This window comes from Castor canadensis, chromosome 6 (assembly GCF_047511655.1).
Source record: "Castor canadensis chromosome 6, mCasCan1.hap1v2, whole genome shotgun sequence".
Classification (NCBI taxonomy): Eukaryota; Metazoa; Chordata; class Mammalia; order Rodentia; family Castoridae; genus Castor; species Castor canadensis.
In genome coordinates this window covers 66,004,545-66,030,984 of record NC_133391.1, presented here as the reverse complement: position 1 = coordinate 66,030,984, position 26,440 = coordinate 66,004,545, and the positions used below count along the sequence as shown (strand labels likewise).

The following is a 26,440-nucleotide window of genomic DNA, read 5'->3' as shown; positions in this document are numbered from 1 at the left end:
AGCATGGGAGATCTCTCCACTTTCTATAGTCTTCCTCAATCTCTTTCTTCAGAAGTGTATAGTTTTCCTTATAGAGGTCTTTCACATCTTTTGTTAGGTTTACACCTAGGTATTTGATTTTTTTTCAGGCTATTGTAAATGGAATTATTTTCATGTATTATTTTTCTGTTTGCTCATTATTAGTGTATAGAAATGCTAATGATTTTTCTATGTTGATTTTATATCCTGCTACCTTGCTCTAGCTATTGATGATGTCTAGAAGCTTCTGAGTAGAGTTTTTTGGGTATTTAAGGAATAGGATCATGTCACCTGTAAATAGGGATATTTTGACAGTTTCTTTACCTATTTGTATTCCGTTTATTCCTTCTTCTTGCCTAATTGCTCTGGCTAGGAATTCCAGTACTATGTTGAATAGTAGTGGGGATAGTGGGCTTCCTTGTCTGGTTCCTGATTTTAGAGGGAATGGTTTCAGTTTTTCTCCATTGAGTATAATGCTGGCTGTAAGTTTGTCATATATAGCTTTTATAATGTTGAGGTACTTTCCTTCTATTCCTAGTTTTCTTAGAGCTTTTATCATGAAATGGTGTTGGATCTTATCAAAGGCTTTTTCTGCATCTATTGAGATGATCAAGTGGTTTTTGTCTTTGCTTCTGTTAATGTGGTTTATTACGTTTATCAATATTCGTATGTTGAACCACCCCCGCATCCCTGGGACGAAGCCTACTTGGTCGTGGTGAATAATCTTTTTGATGTGTTGTTGAATTTGGTTTGCCATTATTTTGTTGAGGATTTTTGCATCAATGTTCATTAAGGAGATTGGCCTATAGTTCTCCTTTTTGGAGGTGTCTTTGCCTGGTTTTGGGATAAGTGTAATACTGGCTTCATAAAATGTGTTTGGCAGTTTTCCTTCCCTTTCTATTTCGTGGAACAGTTTAAGGAAGGTTGGTATCAGTTCTTCTTTAAAGGTCTGATAGAACTCAGCAGAGAATCCATCAGGTCTTGGACTTTTCTTTTTGGGGAGACTCTTGATTGCTGCTTCAATTTCATTTTGTGTTATAGGTCTATTCAGGTGATTAATTTCCTCTTGGTTCAGTTTTGGATGATCATATGTATCTAGAAATCTGTCCATTTCTTTAAGATTTTCAAATGTATTTAAATATAGGTTCTCAAAGTAGTCTCTGATGATTTCCTGGACTTCCATGGTGTTCGTTGTTATCTCCCCTTTTGCATTCCTGATTCTACTAATTTGGGTTTTTTCTCTCCTCATTTTAGTCAGGTTTTCCAGGGGTCTATCGATCTTGTTTATTTTTTCAAAGAGCCAACTTTTTGTTTCATTAATTCTTTGTATGGTTTTTTTGGTTTGTATTTCGTTGATTTCAGCTCTTATTTTTATTATTTCTCTCCTTCTGTTTGTTTTGGGATTTGCTTGTTCTTGTTTTTCTAGGAGTTTGAGATGTATCATTAAGTCATTGATTTGGGATCTTTCAGTCTTTTTAATATATGCACTCATGGCTATAAACGTTCCTGTCAGGACTGCCTTAGCTGTGTCCCATAGGTTCCGGTAGGTTGTGTTTTCATTTTCATTGACTTCCAGGAACTTTTTAATTTCCTCTTTTATTTCATCAATGATCCATTCTTCATTAAGTAATGAGTTATTTAGTTTCCAGCTGTTTGCATGTTTTTTGTCTTTACTTTTGTTGTTGAGTTCTACTTTTACTGCATTGTGATCAGATAGTATGCACGGTATAATTTCTATTTTCTTATATTTGCTGAGGCTTGCTTTGTGCCCTAGGATATGATCTATTTTGGAGAAGGTTCCATGGGCTGCTGAGAAGAACGTATATTGTGTAGAAGTTGGATGAAATGTTCTGTAGACATCAACTAGGTCCATTTGATCTTTTGTATATTTTAGATCTAGGATTTCTTTATTGATTTTTTGTTTGGATGACCTATCTATTGATGATATTGGGGTGTTAAAGTCTCCCACAACCACTGTGTTGGAGTTAATATATGCTTTTAGGTCTTTCAGGGTATGTTTGATGAAATTGGGTGCATTGACATTGGGTGCATACAGGTTGATAATTATTGTTTCCTTTTGGTCTATTTCCCCTTTTATTAGTATGGAATGTCCTTCTTTATCTCGTTTGATCAATGTAGGTTTGAAGTCTACTTTGTCTGAGATAAGTATTGCTACTCCTGCCTGTTTTGGGGGGCCATTGTATTGGTAAATCTTCTTCCAGCCTTTCATCCTAAGCCTATGCTTATTTCTGTCGGTGAGATGGGTCTCCTGTAAGCAACAAATTGTTGGATATTCCTTTTTAATCCATTTCATCAAGTGGTGCCTTTTGATGGGTGAATTAAGTCCATTAACATTAAGCGTTAGTACTGATAGGTATGTGGTGATTCTTGTCATTTAGTTGTCTTAGTTGTTTGAAGGTTTGATTGTGTGTACCTAAGTTGAGGTTACTCTCTACTGTCTTTGCTTTTTCTTTTCCTGTGGTTTGGTGTTGCTTGTCTTTTCATGGTTAAGTTGGGTTTCACACTCTGTGTGCAGAATCCCTTGCAGAATCTTTTGTAGTGCTGGCTTTGTGTTCACATATTGTTTTAGTTTCTGCTTATCATGGAAGACTTTTATTGCTCCATCTATTTTGAATGATAGCTTTGCTGGGTAGAGTATCCTGAGGTTGAAGTTATTTTCATTCAGTGCCCGGAAGATCTCACCTCACGCTCTTCTTGCTTTTAATGTTTCTGTTGAGAAGTCTGCTGTGATTTTGATGGGTTTACCTTTGTATGTTACTTATTTTTTCTCTCTTACAGCCTTCAATATTCTTTCCTTAGTTTCTGAACTTGTTGTTTTAATGATGATATGTCGTGGGGTAGTTCTATTTTGATCTGGTCTGTTTGGTGTCCTGGAGGCCTCTTGCATCTGTATGGGAATATCTTTTTCTAGATTTGGGAAATTTTCCGTTATTATTTTGTTGAGTATATTTCGCATTCCCTTCGCTTGCACTTCGATCTGAGTACCTGTTTCTTCATTCCCCTCTGGTTCCTGTATTAATTTTTTGCTGTGGGGAAACGGGTTTCCCTGTTTTTTCTGTCTTCCTGTCATTGTCTTTGGTGTTGTTACTGTCCCTGTACTGTGTGCAATTAAGTATTTTCTAGCTTGTAATAATAACAATGGTAATATTTAGAATGGAAGGGTGAGCTGAGATGGAAAGCAAGAAGTTAAAGAAATGGGAAAAACAAATACACAGACTGGAAGGACAAAACAGAACAAGGAATCAGACAGGAAAGTTTCAAAGGTATAAACAGGGAGTGTTAGTGTACTAATTGACAGTAAACTGAACAGACATTAGAGAGACAGAGATTAAAAATCAAAAACAAAAAAATAAAGATAAGAATAACAATAAAAAATAAGTAAATGAAAGAAAAATCTATATATAAAAATGTATTAAAATAAAATGAAAAAATAGAAAATTTTAAAAAACCAAAAAACCTCCAAGTTCAAATGCAATGAAGTTTCAGTCTTAATAATTTGGGTGTCCGTTTCAGTCTCCAGTCCTGGAGATGGTGCCTTAGATGTTGTTCTGTAGTTGTCTCATCAAAGGGGACGCATAAAGTAGAACAAAACTACACACACACGCACAAAAAAAACCCCAAGTGTCCCAAGTTCAAATGCAATACAGTTTCAGTAAGTTTTTCAGCTTGCAGGTGTAATTCGGTTGTTCTCTCATCAAAGGTAGGGAGACAATGAAAAAAAAAAGTCTGGAGACAGTTCTGTGAATGGTATCTGCAGCTGTTGCTTGCCTGCCTGCTGCTGTCAGCCTGCTGTTGCTGGAGGCGTTATTTATGCAGATCTCTGGGGTGAGCTTAGCACTCACCTGGCCCTGCAGGCTTTGTTTACTCAGATTTCTCCTGTGCGCGAGCCTCTGCTACAAGCTTTCCCCTTTCCAAGCACACTGGGGAGGTGACACTGCACCCGCTTTCTCAGGTCTGCGTGTTTATTTACAGCTCATGTGGGAAGTGTGTCTTCCCCTCTCTCCTGTGGAATTTTCCTCCCTCCACCACTCTCACAAGCTTTCCCGCTCCTGGTTGCTGGGCGCGCAACCCCACTCCTGCCGGAGCCTCTCTGGCCAGGCCGGCTTGTTTATTTACAGTCCCGGGAAGGATTCCCTTCCCACAATCTTTGGCGCTCAGTCGTCCCACCCTCTTTTCCGCGTGTCTTTATTGCTCTTATTGCTTATTACTCAGTTTCTCTTTTTTCCCCTGGTGGAGGTTGGTCTGTCAAGGGGGCTATGCTGCTCTGGCCCAGGGTTGTCTGTGGGAGTACCGCGTACCGCGAAGCTCACCTGGTCCGCGTCTTCCCAAGCCTTCTGGGTGCCAGCGACTGGTGGCCCGGGGGCCTCCTGGTTTTTCCATTTAACCGGCAATTTCAGTGCCTCGGGTCTGGTCCAGCCTTTAGGATTGTCATAAAAGGGAGAAGTGTATCCTTGTTGCTGCAGTTGGGACATAAGCTCTCCACAAGGAAGGCTCTCCTCTGAGACGAAGCTCCCTGAGACGAAACAGGGAGTGGGGTTTTTTTTCTTCAGACTGAGGAAAAGGTAGATTCTCAATGTCTTGAGGGATGTTTACAAACCCAATTTTACCTCCTCCTCGATGAAGCTACAGTATAAAAGTGTTACAGCCTTTCTGACAGTTTTCCTGTCTTCACCTCATCATTAGAAATGTTCTGACTCCAGGCAAGCAAAACACTCTTCCAACACTGCAGAGAATACTAAGAATTAAAATGAACCTTTCATACCTTTGCTCAAAATTTTTAATTTCATCCTTTCAGTATCTTTTCTCTTGGGAGCACCATAGCAAGGGGAATTTTAATCATCTTTTCCTGCAGACAACCGCGTGGGCAACTGCTACCTGAAGTTTGGTCCTCGAGGAGATGGAAGTCTGTCTTGCAACACGGAGATTGGGGTTGGTGTCAGTCGTTCCTCCTGCTGCTGCTCCCTGGGGAAGGCCTGGGGAAACCCCTGTGAGACTTGCCCCCCTGTCAATAGCAGTAAGTATGGAGCTGAGAAAAGGAAGGGAACAAACTCTGGGATCTAGAAACAAGTTGACATTTTATCCTTGGGCTGGGGTGCAGAGGAGGTATTGGAGGAAAAATGAAAAAGAAATCAACTTCAGTGACTATGCTGAAACCAGCCAAGAGTGTTTTATAGAAAAGGAATTTGAGTTCTTATCTTCCTATTGTTTTCAATGATGTATGGGTTGGGGGGGAGGTTAATTTATCCACAGTCCAGTAGGAATGATATCAGTTCTCCACGGTATCATGCATGAAGGCCATTCCTGGTTCTTCTCAGAGGTTATTAGTTCAGATTCATAGGTGGGCTGTATTTCTGAAGTCAGTCATGGACTACCTTAAATTGAAACATGTTCTAATACACACATGAGCCCAAACCTTTGTACTGTAGAGCCTTTCCATTTGTATTTACTAGCCAAAAAAAACTGTGATGTGAATTGTTTGCGAGGTAGTTTTTTTCTTTGAAAACAAGTGGCTTGTTATTCCGTTATGCATACCGTCAATGAAGTAATGATCCTTTTTGGAGTAAAGTGTAATGTATATTGCTACACATGTATTTGAATGTGCACTAAGGGAAATGTAGACCCCCCCTTATGCTGGGAATTAGCTAAAGGCTTGCTTGTTGTCTCAGCCACTCACACACAGGTATCAACCTCTTCTCTTCCATTGTTTTGTAGCTGAATATTACACCCTGTGTCCTGGAGGGGAAGGCTTTAGGCCTAACCCCATCACAATCATCTTAGAAGGTAAGCTCATTGCTGTTTGTCACCTAGACTTGAATAAGGTAAGGAATTTATTTTAGAGAAAGGCCAGTACAAAAGCTAGCATGGAGCAATCTCACCAAGATGATTTAGCAAAATTGCAGATGAGCAATTAATCACTAGATTGTTAAGTAACTCCATTCTCAAGAAGTAATGATTCATTGCAAGGATGTTGTAGAGGAACTCTGTTTACCATTGTCCCCCAGCTTAATTCATCCCCCCTCTTACTATTGTCACTCTTTTCATAAGATGGTGCAGTTCTATGACAAAGCCAAGAAAAAACATTGTTAGAATAAACCATGCCTAAGGGCATTCATTTAGATGCATGAAAGTCCACAGATCTTAGAAGATCAGGCATTTGAAAGCTCTGACACTAACTCTTGTCTTTCACGATGGTGTTCGTTGTAAATGAACTGCCCCTCCTTTTGTAGACATTGACGAGTGCCAGGAGTTACCAGGCCTCTGCCAAGGTGGAAACTGCATCAACACTTTTGGAAGCTTCCAGTGCGAGTGCCCACAGGGCTACTACCTCAGCGAGGAAACCCGCATCTGCGAAGGTGAGGTGATGGTTGTGCTCTTTACCACAGAGTGATTCTCATGGCTGGGGAAACAGCCTATCCCAAACTTCTGTCAAAGGATCTGTTGAGACTGTTCAGAGTATCTTCATTTCATCTCAGTGTTGCCAGTGTCTATGATGACAGATGAGTTTATAGTTTATTTGCTATAATTTACTATTATTTTTATGAATAAGAGAGTTAATTCAATATAAAATGGGGTAGTATGAAAATATAAATGTTGATGGAATTACATTTTGCGTAGGAAAAATAGGTGGGCTTAAATCTACCTGTTAAGTTAATGTTTGTCAACAGTTTCTAAATATTGGATATGATGAAGGTTGTGCGGATCCTTTTTGGTTTCAGTCGCCTCACTTATGCCATGGCATTTAATTACACTTATAAGGATCTGTCTCAACTCTAAACTAGGGATTTCCCGAGGCTGGGACCACATCTCATCCATCTTTACCACTGCAAGTTCTAGCCTACACTACAGTTTTAATATATTTGTGGAATGAATGAACATTTAAAAAAAAAAAAGTAACATATATAACAATTATTTGTTACAACTTTTCTTTTGGAACATTTTAGATGCTTCTGAAAGAAATCTAATTTAATAAGGAAAATAACTAGCAGCTACACTGCTTCTAGAATCTCTGAACAGACACCAATTTGAAAGCACTACAAAGAACAAGACTGCATTCAGTTTAAAGTTGGAATTAAAACTTAATTTAAATGGTGTAAGAGGAAAGTAGACTTATACACAGAGAGAGAGAAGGAGTTAGTTGCCAGGTACATTATTTTTTGCCACTTAAGAATGATTTCTTTTCAGGATTTACATATTTTAAGTAATAGAATTTTTTTGTTCTTTTGAAGAAAGATACCTGTGTCATATAAATGCATATTTTGAGGATGTTTTCTTTATTTCTCAATTTTGTACACATATGGAACTAGGGAATCACAATCTTTTGTTTAGTAAGCTAAATTATAAAAACTCATCAAAAGATAGCTTTATTAAGTCATAGGTATTCTTGCCTATTCTAGATATTGATGAGTGTTTTGCACATCCTGGCGTGTGTGGACCTGGGACCTGCTACAACACCCTGGGAAATTACACGTGTATTTGTCCTCCTGAATACATGCAGGTCAATGGAGGCCACAACTGCATGGGTAAGTAAATGTCACCATTGGTGACCTCATATGTATTCCACTTTCTCAAAATTATTGTTCAGAAGGTTTGGAGATTAAATCTTCCTGAATGATGAAGTATTTCAGAATGTCATAATAAACTGCTGACAGTGTCTCAAGTTTCTGACCTGTGTACCTCTGTAGAATTTATTAAATGTTGCAGTTACATATCTTAGATAGATCTAATTCTTCATTTATATAAATTGCACTTATTTTACAACCAAGAGACTATTTAAAGTTTAATACTTAAAGCTTTTTTATTTAGATAAGTAATTGTTGAAAACAATTGAAAAGTAGAGAAATAAATATATATGTTAACATTGTTTCCCAAGAAAATCATAAATGAAATTTCTTATCTAAAAACAGGAAAGTGCCAAACAAAAATAGAAACAGGAGAGATGTTAATCTAAAAATGATTTCTCTACAGAGTTATTTTAAGATACATGCAAATGACAGAGAAATTTTCCAGAGTCCTTCTAATCAAGAACGTTTGATGTGTACAGGTGTGTGGACTTCTTATTAACTGCTTGCCCATATGATTAGGAAGCTGACTTCTTTTTCTTCACATAGACATGAGAAAAAGCTTTTGTTACCGAAGCTATAATGGAACCACTTGTGAGAATGAGTTGCCTTTTAATGTGACAAAGAGGATGTGCTGTTGCACATACAATGTTGGCAAAGCCTGGAACAAACCTTGTGAACCATGCCCAACACCAGGAACAGGTAAGCACGCAGCTCAGGCTGGGTCAGCAACACACACATATGCATGACAGCAGAGTACAAGTCAATGTGTACTAAAGCCAGATGTGCTCTGTTCTGAAGATGCCTAGGAGCATCATATGGTTTAGTTTCTCAAGTGACCTTTGGAGTCATACACTAATTTCTGAGACATGTGTTGAGTAAGCCTTCAAATCTTGAATATAGGCTCCATTGCTAGAGTTAGAGTTTATAGCATCAGTCCTTAAACCATGCTAGTCACTTACTGATTTATTCATCAAACAAATATTTATGGAGGAACTGATGTATGTCACTGTGTTAGATATGGAAGGTATGTATTTTGATCAGATAATTTAATAGCCATCAAATTCAACGGTGTTTTTTTTGTTCATTCTTGAACATTTTGTAAAAAAAATGTATTTGATGAGCAAATTTTACATAAAAACAACTTACTGTCAATGTATTCTTTATGCATCCTATCCTTCAGACTTACATGAAATTTTTAGGTACAAATAGAATTTACCTTTTCAGGATATTATTTTTTTCACAGGCACAAATTCTTTGAAAGAAAAAGTGAAAGATCATAGAGAAAAAAGCAAAAACTATTTAAAATTTTTGCCTACTTGGGTTCTTTTATGACCAAGAGAGTGGCGGTTTTTAATAGCTGTAGATATTAAGGGTTGAACAGCAGCACAAAGAACAAAGTGTTTACACATTTGTTACCAAATATTACTTGTGTGTATTTAAATGTTTCAATTAATGTGATGATGAAATTAATGTAAAGACAGGAGTGTTGAAAAGTGGCACATGGGCCTTTTTTAGTGGCTCAAACTCACCAAATATATTTTCTTAGCCTGTCTTGCCACAGTAGTGTTCCACAAAATTAAGTAAAAACATTTTTACAATTCTCAATTTTAAAACTCCATAGTTAGACTAGAGAACCCAGAAGTAAATCCATTCACCTGTAGCCAGCAACACGCATTGGAAAAAAGACAGCGTCTTCAACAAATGATGCTGGGAAAGCGGGATATCCACACGTAGAAGACTGAAACTAGATCCCTGTCTCTCACCCTGTACCAAAATCAATTCAAAATGTATCAAACACCTTAATGTAATACCTGAAACTTTGAAACTACTAGACGAAAACATAGGGAAAGCCCTTGAACATAGGACATAGGCAACGACTTTTTGAATAACATTCCAGTAGCTCAGAAAATTGACAAAGGGCTGGAGAGTGGCTCAAGTGGTGGAGTGCCTGCCTAGCAAGCACAAAGCCCAAAGTTCAACTCCCACTACAGCAAAAAAAAAAAAAAAAAAGAAAAGAAAAGAAAAATGGGATTGCATCAAAATTTAAATTTTTTTTCACCCCAAAAAATGATTACCAGAGCAAATAGATAGTTTATGGGATGGGAGAATGTCTTTGCCAGATATTCATCCAACAGGAGATCAATATCTAGACCATATAAAGAACTGAAAAAACTAAGCAGAAAAAAGCAAATAATCCAATCAATGAAACTGAGTAGATGACTGTCAAACAAAAAAGTACAAATGGCCAATAACTACATGAGAAAATTCAACATCCCTAGCTATCAGAGAAATCGAAACTGCATTGAGATCCCATCTTTCCCCAGTAAGAATGGCAATCATCAAGAAAAAAAAAAGTGCTGGTGAGGATGCAGAGAAAAAAGAACCCTTATACACAATTGGTGGGAATGTAAATTTGTACAGCCACTATGAAAATCAGTATGGAGGTCCCTCAAAAAATTAAAAGTAGAACTGCTATATGATCCAGCCATAACACTCCTAGGGATGTACCTATCCAAGTCAGTACACGATAGAGATCCCCACACACCTGTGTTAATCGTGCCAGTATTCACAGTAGCCAAGCTATGGAATCAACCTAGGTACCCATCAATGAATGAATGCATAAAGAAGATATGGTATATATACACAGTGGAGTATTACTTAGCCATAAAGAAGAATGAAATTATGTCATTTTCAGGAAAATGGGCAGAACTAGTTAATGGTGGACAAAGCAATACTGGTGGAGAAGTCTACTCTGTATAAGCTGGCATTGCTATCAAGTAAATGTAATTGAAATTAAAATGTCTGGTTGCAAATAATATAAAATGCATTTGTTTGTGAAAATAATAATATGGAAATGTTAGCTTGAATGAGTTTGAGAATGTTAAGAGTGCATTCTTTTGTTCACATTTTAAAGCTGATTTTAAAGCCATATGTGGAAATATTCCTGGATTCACCTTTGACATTCACACAGGAAAAGCTGTTGGTGAGTTTTTTCCCCATTGTGTGTGCATACATGTATATATGACACATTTTACAAAAATCCACTCAAGAAAGTGGATTATTAACAGGAAGTGTTAATGGCATTTTCCGTCAGTGTGGCCTGGTGACTGAGTTTTGATAGTTATGTGACCATCTCAAGATTTCACGCATATCATGAAAAACACAAGTTTTCCTTGTCATGGGTATTATGTTGCATGACTTAAATAATCCAGTTTATTTCAACTGCTCATTACTATCTTCAAGGTACATAATAGATTTTATATTATGCCTTTCTATTCATCTAATTGTGAATTTGCATAATTACTATTTCATATAAATTACTTCCTTCTGAATATACTTTCTATTGCTCACTCTACTTTTCTTCCTCAAGGTAGTAAACAATCTAATTTTAAGTCCTCATTAAAGCACTATACTTTTAAGTCTCCATTATTTAATATATATGTAGCAGAATATAAAATAAAGGGAACATAGGTCTCTTCATCGGATAAACGGCAGCAATTTGGGTGTCCTGACATACAGCTCAAAGGTTTGCTAGATTCCCTAAGAAGCTGATTTGCCACATTAACCCTAACATCACTTGGTTTATTTTATCAGCCCCATCAATTTCCCCCTGCTGCTTAGAGGCACTAATCTGTTTTATGGTCTCTATGTCTTCATAAAACCACAAAACCATTTATGCCAATATGTATTTGATTTTTGTAACACCAAATGTATATTCCCATTCCAGGATATACATAGCAATTGTTTGAGGTTATATGGTAAACACATTAAGTAGAACCACATATATTTTACCAAATCTGTTCGATTTCAGACATTGATGAATGTAAAGAGATTCCAGGCATTTGTGCAAACGGCGTGTGCATTAACCAAATCGGCAGTTTCCGCTGTGAATGTCCCACGGGATTCAGTTACAATGATCTGCTCTTGGTCTGTGAAGGTAATCTGAATAATATATTATCCCTTCATTCAAAAAGAGTTTGGTATACATAAGTAGTTTTTAGACTGTCCTCCTTTTTTTTTTATACTAATTCTTCTGCAGTTTTTTTTTTTCTTTTTTTCTCTATTTGGCAGTACTGAGGAGTGGACTTAGGGCCTCTTGCTTGAGGGCAAGCACTCTTATCACTTTTGCCATGCCCACCGTCCTTTCTGCACTTAGTTTGTTTTATAGACGACGTCTGGTGCTTTTGTCCAGGCCAGCTTCAGACAGTGATCTGCCTACCTCTGCCTCCCAAATAACAGAGATTACAGGCATACACCACCACACCTGGCCTTCTGTAGTTAATTAAGATCATCAAAGTGGTGAAGCAAGTATAACCCTAAAACAATAACAAAAGACTTTAAAAAGGAGTCATTTTGCTCTTTCAGACATTGACGAATGCAGCAATGGTGACAACCTCTGCCAGCGAAACGCAGACTGCATCAACAGCCCAGGCAGTTACCGCTGCGAATGTGCCACGGGCTTCAAGCTTTCGCCCAACGGGGCCTGTGTAGGTAAGCGACAGACTGACTTTCACTGAGCACAGAATTGTTTAGATTTCCTACATTGAAAGGGAGTCTAGGCTTTCCTACCCAAAATACATCTTCAAGAATGTTTTTCAAAAGATTGTCTAACTCAATCTATTCATTTATAGTGAACCTATTTCACCATAACTTTTAAATTATTTTGTTAAGAAAAGAGGTCCTGTCAGTGAATTTCCCTGGGTTAAAAAGTATCCTTGAGATACCAATCAACCTTAAAAATTGCATGATTGAAAACTGAGGCTTGGATAGTTGAAAGCCTTACTTATTTTGATTTAACTATTGTTATGGTTCATTTTCAGCCTGTCTGTAATAATTAATAGCAGGTTAGAGAAACGCATCTGTGAAAAATGAAGGAATCTTAATAAAAATCAGATACGTGTAACATGTGTTTCACTTTTTTGTTGCTGTCGTTTCAGATCGCAACGAATGTTTAGAAATTCCTAATGTTTGCAGTCATGGCCTGTGTGTTGACTTGCAAGGAAGTTACCAGTGCATCTGCCACAATGGCTTCAAGGCCTCTCACGACCAGACCATGTGCATGGGTAAGAAGGACATTCAGTTCCAGGGAATGAAGTTGGCTTGAGACCAAAGGATATTTGATGGTTCCATTATAATGCTATCAGCAATGCCTATGCCTCTACTTAAGCCTTTATTCTGTGCAAACTTTGCAAGCAGGGACATGCCACAGTGTGTTCTTCAGTTCAGTGATTCTAGGGCTTTCCCCCCAGAAGACATTCATGTGCACCCTGGGACTCACCACAACACCAGCTGCCCCTGACCCTTCTGTGCTCCCCATCCAGATAGCAATTGGGAAGGAAAGGGAGCAGTAAGAGTCACAGTATTAGCATATATGAATACACGCTCACTTTTTGCATATATTATTGAATAATTTAAGATTCAGCCTTTGTGTTTTATCTCCTAAAATAATTGTAGAAGCAAATACAGCCCAACTCTTTAAAAACCACCAGTAGCTACCATAATGGCCACTCAAGTGACAGTCACATTCAAGAAGCAGCCCTGAGCTGATGATTCCTAAGTTTGCAAAGGCAGATGGACTGGGTGCCTTGAGGCTGGGACCAAACGAAACTCCGGAAATCGAATGTCAGCAGTTGCCAAGGAGTACCATCTCTGTGTTTTGCACTTGGAGGAGGAAAGTTAAATTTAAAACTTGGCTATTTATAATTAGCTTGTTTGCAGTGTGGGAAAAGCTAGGGTTGTGCACTGACTCTTTTAGTAGTCAAGGTACTGTCCAGGTTGAGTATTGAAATCAGGTTTCAGTGCTGCAGAATTGCTTTCCTTCGTGACATGCTACAAGGAGGATGTGGAGACTGCCTCTGACATGTGCACATGACCTCCTAAAACTGCCCCCTCACCACTACAGACTCTCCCATAAAGAGAGGGGGATTCTCTAGCTGATAGCTTGTGCAAAGGAACAAACAGACACTGGTCCCATCTGCATGGACTTCCATGTGATTCTCCTTGTATGCTCCCTGGGAAATATGATTTACAAAAAAATATGTAGGATTTATGATACAGAAAACGATATGGGGAAAATCTGCTCCGATCTCTCCTTCTGTTCCCAATTCTTCTATGGAAAGCGTCAGGCTCCTCGATCAGACCTCCTTTACATTTGAGTTTCCTTCCTAAAGAATAGTCAGTGCCTTCACTCTGTACCACAGAGTTACAGCAGCCTAGAACTCACAGTCCAGAGAGTGCTTGCTTGTCTGATGGATGACCTTTCTAAGTATTTTCTTACTTCAGTGTTTTGGGAGGTTAATAATACTGAATTCTGAATAAACTCCAATTTGGATTCCACTACTTCATAAAATTAAAGCTCAAGTTCACCTTTGTTTTCCTGATCAAATTAAGGTATATAAATTTCTGGGCAAGTATGTACAGTACTTAATAGAACAAATTGTCTTACTATTTCATAATTTCAGTTTACTTACAATTAATCTCAGATGTGTTCATTAAAACCTCTCTGCCAAGGGGATATTTGCTTCAGATAGTTCTAAGCATTGTATGTGCTGATGTGTTTCTCATAATTTTGTAATTTTTATTTTCCTTTACCTCATACTTCTTTTCTTCAAATGAATATGGGTCCCTAGTACTGTGCTTGGAAAAATCTAAGTAACTTAGTAGTTGGTAAAAAATGCAAAAAGTCAGAAGCCTTTTTTTTCTAGTAAGAGTTGAATTATTTGGAGCCATTGCTTCTTTTTAGATGTCGATGAGTGTGAGCGACATCCGTGCGGAAATGGAACATGTAAAAACACCGTGGGATCCTACAACTGCCTGTGCTACCCAGGATTCGAGCTCACTCATAATAATGATTGCCTAGGTAAGTCCTTTATTTTGTTTCTCTACCATATACTAAAATAAAAGAATAAATAAAACCAAAGACCTAGAACAAATTTTGTTATTAAAATTGAAGATTCATGCTAGAAGATACTCACCATCACTGACAGATTTCTAGTTAACGGAACCTATTTATGGGCCTAAATCACAAGAGCCTGTGTTGGTTTTGAGCACTTTTGTCATTGAACCAATTGAGTCAGGGCAAAAGTCCATTCAGATGCTGGTACATATTGGGGCTGATTTATGGTTTGGGTTATTTTTGTTCTGTAAATAAGATTGGAAAGATTCTTTATTGTTTCAGTATTATTACAAGTATCTCATACATGTCCATTCTTGACTTCCATTCAGATACCAGCAGCCTCCCATTTAAAAACATGTCTGTGTCTTGGAATTTCCTTTTCCCTCAGCTTTTGAGGCTTGGTTGCCTTTTCCCACAAAAATAGTTGATTGTGTCTAGGTTTTTAGATGTCTCTGATGCATAGTTCAGGATTTTAGCCTTTGGCTCACATAACATGCCAGTGTAACATAGGGATGGATTAGTGAGTGAGAGAGGGTTCTGAAGTGGGTGGAAGAAATAATCAGAAAAATGACAACAAATGTGTATTCCTTGTTCACCACATACACCATAACATGCCAAGGTATGTGGAAGTAATTCAAGTTTTTTTCTACCATTATGGGACCATCACAGCTCAACCCCACCTCCTGATTTAACCCAATGTTTAACTTATTTCTCAAAATTCTGCAATTGTGAAAACGTTTTGCAGCTAATTGGGCACTTTCTTCAACTCATATCTTCTTGACTATAGTTCTTCAGACTCCATGTACAGGAAGGGAAAACTGAGAGACACGGCCAAAGCTCTGATCAAAGTACTGTCTTTAAATCATCCAGGAAATTACTCAAATGTAATGAATCCAATCCTTAACTGAAAAGAAAATCTTTACTATGTCAGCAACTCTAGAGCTTAATAAAGTTGATTTTTCTGTATTTAATATATTCACTTTGTTCTCTAATACTGTCATTATCTCCAGGTAAAAGATCTGCAGACTAGCCAATTACATTAAATCCCATGTATTCCCCTTGCCTCTGGGAAAATAAATATTTTTTCAATTGGAATAAATGCGGAAGCATCATCTTATAGACCTTCAACTTTTATCTGGTTGCAAATTTATGAGTTACATTAGGACAAAAAAATACACCCTGTAGTTGAAATCCGGTGGAGATTTGTGTGACCTTATTGTTATATAATCCATATGATAGGATTATCATTTTTCTGTGCTGCTGAGGAATTTTGTGTAAGGTTTTATAAATGTGTGCCAATAAGTATGTTTTAAGTTTCATCTAGTGAAATGCTGTATGGTTAAGAGCTCTGTCTAAAAAACTAACTCCTGTTTGCTTTCAGACATAGATGAGTGCAGCTCCTTTTTTGGTCAAGTGTGCAGAAACGGACGGTGTTTTAATGAAATTGGCTCTTTCAAGTGTTTATGTAACGAAGGTTATGAACTTACTCCAGATGGCAAAAACTGTATAGGTAAGAATCTAAATGAATTGTCTTTGTGGAGTTTTGTGTAATAATGTGAATCTCTACACAAACACTTAGGAAGTCATTCACATCACCAAGATAACCTGGGATGGGGAAATTTTGGTCTAAGGTATTAGCCAACTGTTGAGAGCTGAGGCAGTGTTTTTATTGGAAACAGAGCTTGGAGCTATCCATGTCTCAATAAAAGTAGGCCCAGGAAACAAATCGAGAGAATTAGCAACTTACCAAATAAGAGATATCCAAGAAGTCAGAGGAATCTCAGGAAATACTTGGCCATGGAGACCCAGTGGACCAGAAGGCTGGAGTTGAAATCATGTTAATATCATTCAGATGAATTTGTGCAATGGTTATCTCTTGTTTAAATTATTTTCTCCCCTCTTTCTCTCTAAAGATACTAATGAGTGTGTTGCCCTTCCTGGCTCCTGTTCTCCTGGGACCTGTCAGAATTTGGAAGGATCTTTCAGATGCATCTGTCCCCCAGGGTACGAAGTAAGAAGTGAGAACTGCATTGGTAAGGCTCACCTTCATTCACTGTGCAGTCCACAAGTTGTGCAATATAAGACTCTGTGGAAATACATTGAGTCTCAGCCCCTTTAAGCTTGCTGACCTAAGGAATTAAGCATAAAGCTGCCTGCATCTGTTTTATTGAACCATCAGAAATGACTTGATGGTAGAGTGGTAGGAATAAAAAACTTAGAGATGTAGGGCTTTTCATTAACAGAAATCTTATGCTAGTCAAGGAATTTTCATCATTTGCTAATCTTTTTTCCAAATGTCAACAGACTTTCGACTGAATTTAAAGAGTGTCTACAAAAACTGTAATCTTTGGCACCCAATTTTAAAACAGTTATTAAAGGTGTCTAGGGTCCTAGAAATGTGAAGCAGAAAAATCTTGACAATTCCGTTGAGACATTTTTTTCCGTGGGAAGGCCTCATGTCAAAACAGAAAATATTAATCCATTTGTCATAACAGATGTTTTGCAGTTGAAACTCTTCCAGCACACACGAACACTGTAAACCACATCAAAAGTTGGTCCCAGAATTGTCTGGTGGACATGATGAAGGCTGACCTTTTTACAGTTCATTTTATTTCACTTTTATACAAATTATTTTTTACAGCCTTGTTGAAATTCAGCAGCACCAGAATATGAGTGTGGTTTTCTAATCTAAGAGAATTGCTAAGGATTTTTTGCCTTTGAGTGATCTGGGTTTTTTTTTGGGGGGGCGGGGTTTAATTCTACCACCCTTGGCAAGATTCCATCTAAAGACATAGCTCTGCTGTTTACACTCAAAGGAGTTATAAAATGAAAGAAGTCATTTACTTCATAGAACCTAATTATGTTTCAGGCCATATAATTAGATATTATGGATATCCCTAGTCATTCTGATCTTCGTAGCTTAATATAAGATTATCAATATTTAATATTTATTTAATATTTATTCAATATTTAAAATAATAATCATACTAGAATCATCTTAGTAAGAAGTTTCTTGAAGTGTTGAAGATCCTATCTGTCCACCACTTTTCTTATCATATTTAATCTTGATTCTTCCTTGTGCCATGGTTCATCTCTGTATGGAACACTAACAGTATGTTAGTCATTAAGGATGGAAAGAGAAATGAGTATGCTACTTTGTGTCACAGTCTTGGCTTTTTGTCTTGATGAAAGTACCTGCATCCATGATTTAGTTAACAGTTTATTAAATTTTAGGGATTAAAATTCCTTTTTTAAATCATTGTTAATCATGCAACTTATGTGCATCTGAAAAAGTGAACATGTGGCACCTTTGCAGGTGCTAGAAATATGAAAATACAGTCTTTTCCTTCAGGAAACTTCTTACCTAATTGGAGAGACATATTTTGTGAGAAAACACATTTTGTATAGGCATCCTTAAGAGGCAATGTGACAAATACTGTATTAGGTAGTTGTGAGAGGGTGGCATGCCAGGGAAGCCCATCACAAAGGGTGGGTGGCATTCTGGATCACTCTTAACTGTTGGGTGGGAATTTACTAATCAATGATGCAAGAGAACAGAAAAGGCTGTTTAAAATATGGGCAACACTGGCTTAGAAGACTGAACTTAGTCCCGCAGCCTGACGGTAGTGTGGAGACATTGCCTGAGTTTTTGCTTTTTCAGGTTTTTAGATGGTATGTGATATGGCTCATTCATTAAAATTCTGCAAGCGTAAATTGAGAATATGTGCCCAAAACCATGCTAGGAGCTGAGGGCACGACGTGAACGAGAGCACTATGTCATGTCATCAGGGAGCTCACATTTGATGTGCCCAGAGACATAATAATTATCCATTTAGCTACAATAACCCATTAAATAAATGTTTCTGATGAATAAATGGCCAAAAATCACTGGGAAGGTATCTTTATTTGATGATAACCTTCTCATGGTGTATCTTCCATAAGCACAAATTATCAAATATCACCAGATACATGTTTTTAAAAGGCAACTCTGGTGGCAATATGAAGAGAAGATGAGAGAAAATATATGGAAGTCCAGTTAAGAGACTACCATGGTCCAGGTGGCAACTGATGACAGGTTGGAAAGTACTAAGGGGTAGAATTGCCAGTCCGCATACTGCTTTCCTATGGGCATTAAGAGGTCAGGGGGAGAAGTAGGGTGACTTCAGGATCACCATTGGATTACAGAGGGAGGCACCATGGAAGGGGACCAGTGAGTAGAATGTACGGGGTCACATTGAGTCTGTGAGATGCTGAGTTGTTCGTGTCAGATAGGCTGCTGGACATACACCTCCAGAGATCAAGTGCAAGAGCCAGAGATGGACTTGGATCTCTGGTACAGAGTTGGTTGGAATTGGATATAATCTTTGACTTCTGAAGCAAGAATAGTTCATTTTAAAACTGTAAGTTAACCACATAAGTAACGAGATGGCTTATTCTGTGTTAAGCTAGCAGACATTCGTTATACAGATGAATATATATTTTCAGATATTGAACAGTGCATTGATTTGACTAAATTAAAACATTCTTCCACTGTTCTGCAGATATAAATGAATGTGATGAAGATCCCAACATTTGCCTTTTTGGTTCCTGCACCAATACACCTGGGGGCTTCCAGTGCATCTGCCCCCCTGGCTTTGTGTTGTCTGACAATGGACGGAGATGTTTTGGTAAGTGTGGAGTGACTTCTGTGCCATAACTCACCCTTAGAAGCCCTGGAGGTGGATGGTAAATGACAATCACACTAGTGTTTGTCAGTTTGTCATGTGAATGTACATGTCTGTAGTAAATCTATCATCTGTGATTTAAAAATAGAGGTCTCAGAATGGAGGCATGGCTTAAGTGGCAGAGTGCCTCCCTAGCAAGCATGAGGTGCTGAGTTCAAACACCAGTACTGCAAAAAAATAAATTAAAATGAAAATAGAGTGAACTGGGCTTTTTCTTGCTCTCTTGTTATTACTGAATCTAACTGGGGCTAACTGGTAGCTACAAGAGATGCAGAAAGGACACAGGATAGACAGACAGACAGAAAGTTGGGGTCAGGTGTGTTGCGCACTCAGATGGGGAATTATTTAAGGCCTTACTCCTTTACAGTTCTTTAAAATCTTGCTTCTGAAGTCTTTCCTTAAAATCTTGCTTTTAAAGTCTTCTTTTCTGTTCTTTAAAGTCTATTTCCTTAGACTCACTCTGTCCCATATTTTCTCGTAGCTTTTCTTTAGCATAATCTCTCTTAAAGACTTTGCCCCCTGACTTGTACTGTCCCATGTTCTCTCTTTAGCTTTCTTAGAGCCTTGGTGCTCAGACTTGCACTGTCCCATGTTCTCTTTAGTGTTCTTAAAATCTCAGCCCTCAGACTTGCTAGCAGTTCCCCTTTAGCAATTCTCCTTCAGCAATTCTTTTCCCTTCAGCAATCCTTCAGCAATTTCCCTTCAGCCATTCATTTTCCCCCTTCAGCAATCTCCCTCCAGCATTTTTCCTTCAGCAATTCATTTTCCCTTCAGCAATCCTTTTCCCTTCCAAAGCCTCCCATGGCAAAAAGCCTCCCTTCATTCAAAAGCCAAAAGTCTCACATCCTCCTTCAGTGAGTCTTTTATACCCAGTGATAAAGAGGGTGGAGCAGCAGTTCTCAAGGAGGAGCATAACATTGTAACAGGAGAAACCTGCTTTAAACAACTTAGGAAAAGCAGCTGAGCTGCATCTTGCTTTCTTGCTCTCTTCTGCAGCTGAGGCTGTGCCAAATCTCAGCCTACAGATTATTTGACATAAACATCTTAGGAAAAGCAGCTGCTCTGCATCTTATTCCTGCCCTTTTCTGCAGCTAGGGCTGTGCCAAACTCAGCCCACAGAACACTGGTCACAGTTGTGCTTATATCCAGTTCTCATAGGCTTCTCATAATCCAGTCTCCACAATTGAGGTCTCAAAAGTATAGCCAATGGACAACTTTTAAGGTACTTTCAATATTAACACTACCTGTAATTTTTTTTAACTTTATACTAAGAGAAAAATTGCTAACCTGGTTCAACATTTTTACTTTGTTTTTAGGTAGTTTCTTGTTGTTTTTAGTTTTTGTATATTGATACATGAGTTGCTTCTGATGTGATTTAATTTACTGAATAGGAATTATTTTGATTCTGAGCATAATTTCTCAAATTTCCTAAGTACATTATAAAAATGTTTTAAATGGTTTAAATAATTGAATAAAATCATGTGGTTAATTTCATTCAATAAATGAAAATGAACAACTGAGGATTTCCAGGCCTGTCTGTTAACTATGAATCTAATCTGTGTCATGTATTCTGCCTGTGAGAAATACTCTGTCAGGAACACAGTCATATACAAATTATTCCTCCTGTTTAAATGACTAGTAAGGAGCTGTTTCATTCACTTTCTTGATTAGACACTCGCCAGAGTTTCTGCTTCACAAATTTTGAAAATGGAAAGTGTTCTGTACCCAAAGCTTTTAATACCACAAAAGCAAAGTGCTGCTGCAGTAAGATGCCTGGAGAAGGCTGGGGAGACCCCTGTGAGCTGTGCCCCAAAGATGATGAAGGTAAGAATAATGATGTGAGCACCTTTGCATCACTGTTTGAATGTTTACAGAGTCAGTTTGACACGGTCTATGAATATGTTGAGGGTGACATTTCTGCCCCATGTATAAGTTTTAATGGTTCAGTGAGCACTTAGCAATGCATCCATGTATGAAGAGAGTATAATGTAATATACGGTAAGCTGTTGAACAATAGGGGAGCAGGGCGATAGAGAAAGAGTAAGTAATAGACAGGGGGTGATCTGATTAAAGTACAATACATGCATGTGTGAAATAATGACATGTAACCCCCTTGAATAATCAACATACACTTTAAAAAATTAAGGACGGGAAGGTAAAACAGGTCCTGTACTGAGGTAATTATCAGTGGGGGGGGAGGGTAAGTGGAGAGAGTGAAGGAGGGCAAATATGATGGATGTATTTTATATACATGTATGAAAATATAAAACCTGTTGAAATTGTTCTAAGAGAAAGGGGAAGGGGATGAAGCAGAATGATGGCAGGGAGGAATCTACTTAAGATACGTTGTAAGCACGTATATAAATGTCATAATGTATCCCCCATACAGGTATTATATGCCAATAAATAAAAGATATTCAAGCAAGAAAATTAAATAAATATGCTGAATATTGGTTTTGAGATAAATCTTGAAAATAAAAGATTTTCTTAGCTTTTCAGAAGAAAAGTAACTGAGTACAATTTCATGTCTACTGTTAATTTGTTCTTAAGTTCTCTGGTATTTGGTACTCTTCATTAATGGAACACTTCTGCATTTCTCTGTAGTTGCATTTCAGGATCTGTGTCCATATGGCCATGGGACTGTCCCTAGTCTTCATGATACCCGTGAAGGTGTGCTTTCATATATTTCATTCCTGTAGTCACATTTTATTAATCTTGCTAATTTTACCATGCTACACACAGTATATTGAATGTACATACACAATATTTATGTGTCACAAGTATTGCATGTACAAGATCATATCACAATGTATGAAATACATATTTCTCTGACATGTTTCATTAATCTATTTTGATTCGATATGAACAATATTGGCATATCTATTTGTATGAAGAGGTTCATGGGAAGTTTTATATTGTAGATGTCAATGAGTGTCTTGAGAGCCCAGGCATTTGCTCAAATGGTCAGTGTATCAACACCGATGGATCTTTTCGATGTGAATGTCCAATGGGCTACAACCTTGATTATACTGGAGTGCGATGTGTGGGTGAGTATTGGCTCCACATTACACAATTCGAAATTGCTACCTTATTTCTCATACTCAGACTATTCAGAAAAGATCTCTCAGTTATCCTGGGTGGTGGTGGGATTAGAAAACCAGAGTAAGTAATGTAACATTTCTTTCTTCACCTATCCTACATTTTCCAGTCGGACCTGGTTTATGTTAACATGGAAAGAATAACTGAACCTCTGTCTTCAACCAAACATCCCTAGAGACTTACAATTGCCAAAACCTCTAATTAGGAGTGAGATCCATTTTACTTTATGTCTTTCCACACCTGCTCTTGCTGCAGAGGACATCATTCCTCTTTTGGATTTAGGGAAAGCATGGCCATTTGGGAGTCACCAGAGCATTGCACACTAATCCTCCAGGATCCTCTGTACTGCATGAATGCCAGCTAGCCAAAGCTGGGGATGAAGGGGAGAGAGTGCAAGGATCAGTGTGCCCTTCATAGATCCTAGAAACACTTGCAGACCTGTGTGGGTCTTCCTGAGCATGTTTCTTTTACACTAAAATTTCTCCAAGCTTTGTGGCACTTTCTTGCTCTTTTTCAGATACTGATGAGTGTTCAATTGGCAACCCTTGTGGAAATGGTACATGCACCAATGTCATTGGGAGTTTTGAATGCAATTGCAATGAAGGCTTTGAGCCAGGGCCCATGATGAATTGCGAAGGCAAGTAATCTGTGTCTTAGGCATTATTTCTCGTTCATATATAAAGTGAGTTTTTAAATGTTCCATTCTTTTACCCCATTCTGATATTCTGCTGATGATCCATATTCATCATAAATATACGTTCCTTTACCTCAGTGAACACAGTTACAATGAACTGCTCTGAACCCTGGTCTGACAATTCTAGCATCTGGGTCCTTTCTACATTGACATCTTTGATTTTTCCTTTCCCTTGAGATTGGCTTTTCAGTACATTCATTAACTTTGAATTTATAGTGTAGATATTACGTATGATACAATCCAGAATCCGTTGTATTACTCTGCAGAATGTTGATGTTCTTGTCTTAGCAGGCAGTTTGCTTGGTTAGACACAATAGCAGATACCCAGGACTGTGGAGGGTAATGGCTCAGATTGCAGCTGTGCTGTTGAAGCTTTAGTGGATAGCATCCTTGATTTGCCCCACGTGTGCACAGTACAGTTACCCAGTCTGGCTGAGTATATGAGAAAAAAAAAAAGAAGAGCATCCCTCTTCCCTGGCACTGTCCTTTCCTGTTTTCCTCACTCTTAGGCATCTTTGGTTGCCCCCAGGTTCTCCCTGTTGATTCTTCTGGACAGAATCTCAGGAAGTTTCTACTAGAGACTTAGATATCAGGTGCTATCGCTGCCAGGACAATGGTCACCTGCAAAGTAACTTCAGAAAAAAATGAATGTGGATATTACTCCTTGCTAGTTGTTTGCTCTGAGTTTCAACTCACCACTAACAACTTCAGGTAGTTTTGGCTTTTCCCAGCATTTCTAGCAGTTATTTACTGGAGAGATGAGTTTTCTAGAAATCAAATTCTGTGTATCAGAAGCGGAAGTTTTATTTTCTTACTGTTTTCTGTATGACCACAAGATAAATACCTGAGTGTTTCTTTAACAAATAATTAGAGCCATAGGCTAAGCACATGCCTGTCCATTTCTTTGATCAGATATCAACGAATGTGCCCAGAATCCACTGCTATGTGCTTTCCGGTGCATGAACACCTTTGGATCCTATGAATGCACATGCCCGATTGGCTATGCCCTCAGGGAAGACCAAAAGATGTGTAAAGGTAAGACCACAGGCAGTGGAGTATTTAGAACTTTCTTTGCCATGAAGGACCATCTTTTAATGCTTTTATACTTCTCAGCTGGCTTCTTACAGGGTCTTAGAAAGGAAATATGACAGTATTTTTCTAGTAGATTTCCATAGCTGGATAACAAGATACCTGATGATGTGCACAGTTAGGTCAAAGGTGTGAGGATAGGTTGAGGGAGCCCACTGTTATCACACTCTTGGATTCTTATTAAGGCAAAAGATTGCCTGTCCCTGAACTTACCATTAGGACCAATGCTGAAACTGTTATGTATCTGGAATATGGCCAACCGTTGAAAAAGACTGGGCTCCTCCTTTCTCTGTCACACCACAAAATAACATGTGAAAAGCTAGACAACCAAAGACATGACTTAAAATTACTAAAGTATAGCTTGCTTCAGAGGTTTTCCTATGTTTGTTCGTTTTGTTTCTATTAAAAATGTTTTTATAGACCTGGATGAGTGTGCTGAGGGGCTGCATGACTGTGAATCGAGAGGCATGGTGTGTAAGAATCTGATCGGCACCTTCATGTGCATCTGTCCGCCTGGAATGGCCCGCAGGCCTGATGGAGAAGGCTGTGTAGGTAAGCGCTCAGGGATGGTGGCTGCTTAGGTAATGCCCTGACTCCAAGCCAAGTGTGTGGCACTCTTCCCAAACCTTCTTAACTCAGGCCAGCTATTTGTCCAGCTGTGTCAAAGCTGTGCTCTAACTAGCTGTCATCCAAGTTAGGACCCATGCCAAAACACTAGGCTCGGGATGGTGCAGTGGTGATTGTGCTACCCTTTTTTGTCATCATCATCCTGAGTCTGAAAAGCTAAACCATTAAACATAGAAGCATAGAAATGGTCCTTGAAACACCTCTGCTCATGTGACAAAATCAACCTAAGAACAGATGACCTCCCCTCCATTAAGTGATGAACTCCTATTTCTTTCCTGGCCTCTCGTACCTAGGAAATTGCAGGTATTTTTAGAGAAACATCTGCAGTTTACTAACAATTTCCTATTTTAAAAAAATATATATCAAAATAAGAACAAGATCCTTAAAAATGAATTTATAAAGACTCAGAATGGGGAGTAGCAGCAAGTGGACACTTGGAGATCCCTTTGGGAAATGCAAATGTTCTAGAATTGCTTTGTGGTGGTAGTTGCACAACACTGTAATTTATTGAAAACCATTGAATTATACATTTAAAATGCATGAATTTTATGGCATGCAAAATTATAACCCAGTAAAGCTTCTTAAAAAAAAATGAATCTACCACAGGAGAAGAAATACAAGAATGTACATATCAATGCTGTTTGTAGTAACAAAGAAGAAAAATGAAACCACCTAAATGTCCATACTAGAATAGTTAAACTGGAATATTCATGCAAAGAAATACACAGCAGTAAAAAGAAGTAAGATGAATGTGTGCATATATTGATACAGAAATAACTAAACATACTGTAACAAGACAGTATAAACAATGTGTCATATTTTAAAGAAATTATAAATAATAGCATATGTTTTCTGCAGGTTCATGTGCAAACAAGTAAATATGCAGGAAAAAGTTTAAAAAGTGAAACCCCAATTTGTAGAAGGGATTAACCTCCAGGGAAGACATTAAGATTAGAAGTTACTAATCTAGAGTGACTTAATGTTGTCAGTTTTAATCTTTAAAAAAAAAAAAAAAGAATGAATTCCTAAACTACATGTGTAATGTAAAATTAATTTTAAAAGGTATGCAACAACCAATGAAAATTATGAGTGAATTTCATAATGTGTTAGTCGGCTTCCTGGCATTATAATGAAATACAAATAGAAAAGGCTTATTTGGTTCATAGTTCTGGAGGTTCCAGGCTGTGATCAGTGGCCCCATAGTTTGGAGCCTGAGTTTAGTCAACACATGATGGCAAGAATGCATGTCATGGCAAAACCACTCACCTTATAGCTCAGGAAACAATGAAAAGAAGGGGCCAGAAATCCCCTTTGGGAGCACATCTCAGAGCCTCCTCACCAGGCTGTACCTCACAAAGGTCCCACTGCCTCCCAGTAGCACTACCCTGAGGACCAAGCCTTTAGCATATGGACCTTTGGGGGTCATTCAACCTTCAAACTATAGCACATAGTTTATTTTGACTTGTTAAGTACTTCATTCAAATGCACTGCTTAGTAAAGTGAAAAAGAGTCCTACATTCACCATTTAGTTATGCAGTGATTTTTTTCAAAAGCACTATTCTTCTGAAATCTGTCACCTCAGGAAATTAACCTAGACTCATAAGTCATAATATGTGTGTCTCAAAACCTAGCACAGGGCCAAATGCTAACATGTATGGAATGGAGGAAATTGACATTTCTAGCCATCCTGCCTTTTTATTACATGTGACAC

The 26,440-nt window shown here is 38.1% G+C and overlaps 1 protein-coding gene across 1 annotated transcript in view; it reads left to right on the top strand.

Annotated features, from left to right (window-relative positions):
• The window catches only part of Fbn2 (fibrillin 2), a 240,565-nt gene that overhangs the window by 187,726 nt on the left and 26,399 nt on the right, over positions 1-26,440 (top strand). The window contains exons 37-55 of the mRNA XM_074076622.1: positions 4,892-5,053; positions 5,752-5,820; positions 6,267-6,392; positions 7,434-7,559; positions 8,148-8,300; positions 10,516-10,584; positions 11,413-11,538; positions 11,967-12,092; positions 12,539-12,664; positions 14,344-14,460; positions 15,878-16,006; positions 16,410-16,529; positions 19,038-19,163; positions 20,892-21,044; positions 21,825-21,890; positions 22,142-22,267; positions 22,837-22,956; positions 23,926-24,048; positions 24,523-24,654. Of these exons, the coding sequence (XP_073932723.1) occupies positions 4,892-5,053; positions 5,752-5,820; positions 6,267-6,392; positions 7,434-7,559; positions 8,148-8,300; positions 10,516-10,584; positions 11,413-11,538; positions 11,967-12,092; positions 12,539-12,664; positions 14,344-14,460; positions 15,878-16,006; positions 16,410-16,529; positions 19,038-19,163; positions 20,892-21,044; positions 21,825-21,890; positions 22,142-22,267; positions 22,837-22,956; positions 23,926-24,048; positions 24,523-24,654 (2,295 nt within the window). The remainder of the gene's footprint in view (positions 1-4,891; positions 5,054-5,751; positions 5,821-6,266; positions 6,393-7,433; positions 7,560-8,147; positions 8,301-10,515; positions 10,585-11,412; positions 11,539-11,966; positions 12,093-12,538; positions 12,665-14,343; positions 14,461-15,877; positions 16,007-16,409; positions 16,530-19,037; positions 19,164-20,891; positions 21,045-21,824; positions 21,891-22,141; positions 22,268-22,836; positions 22,957-23,925; positions 24,049-24,522; positions 24,655-26,440) is intronic.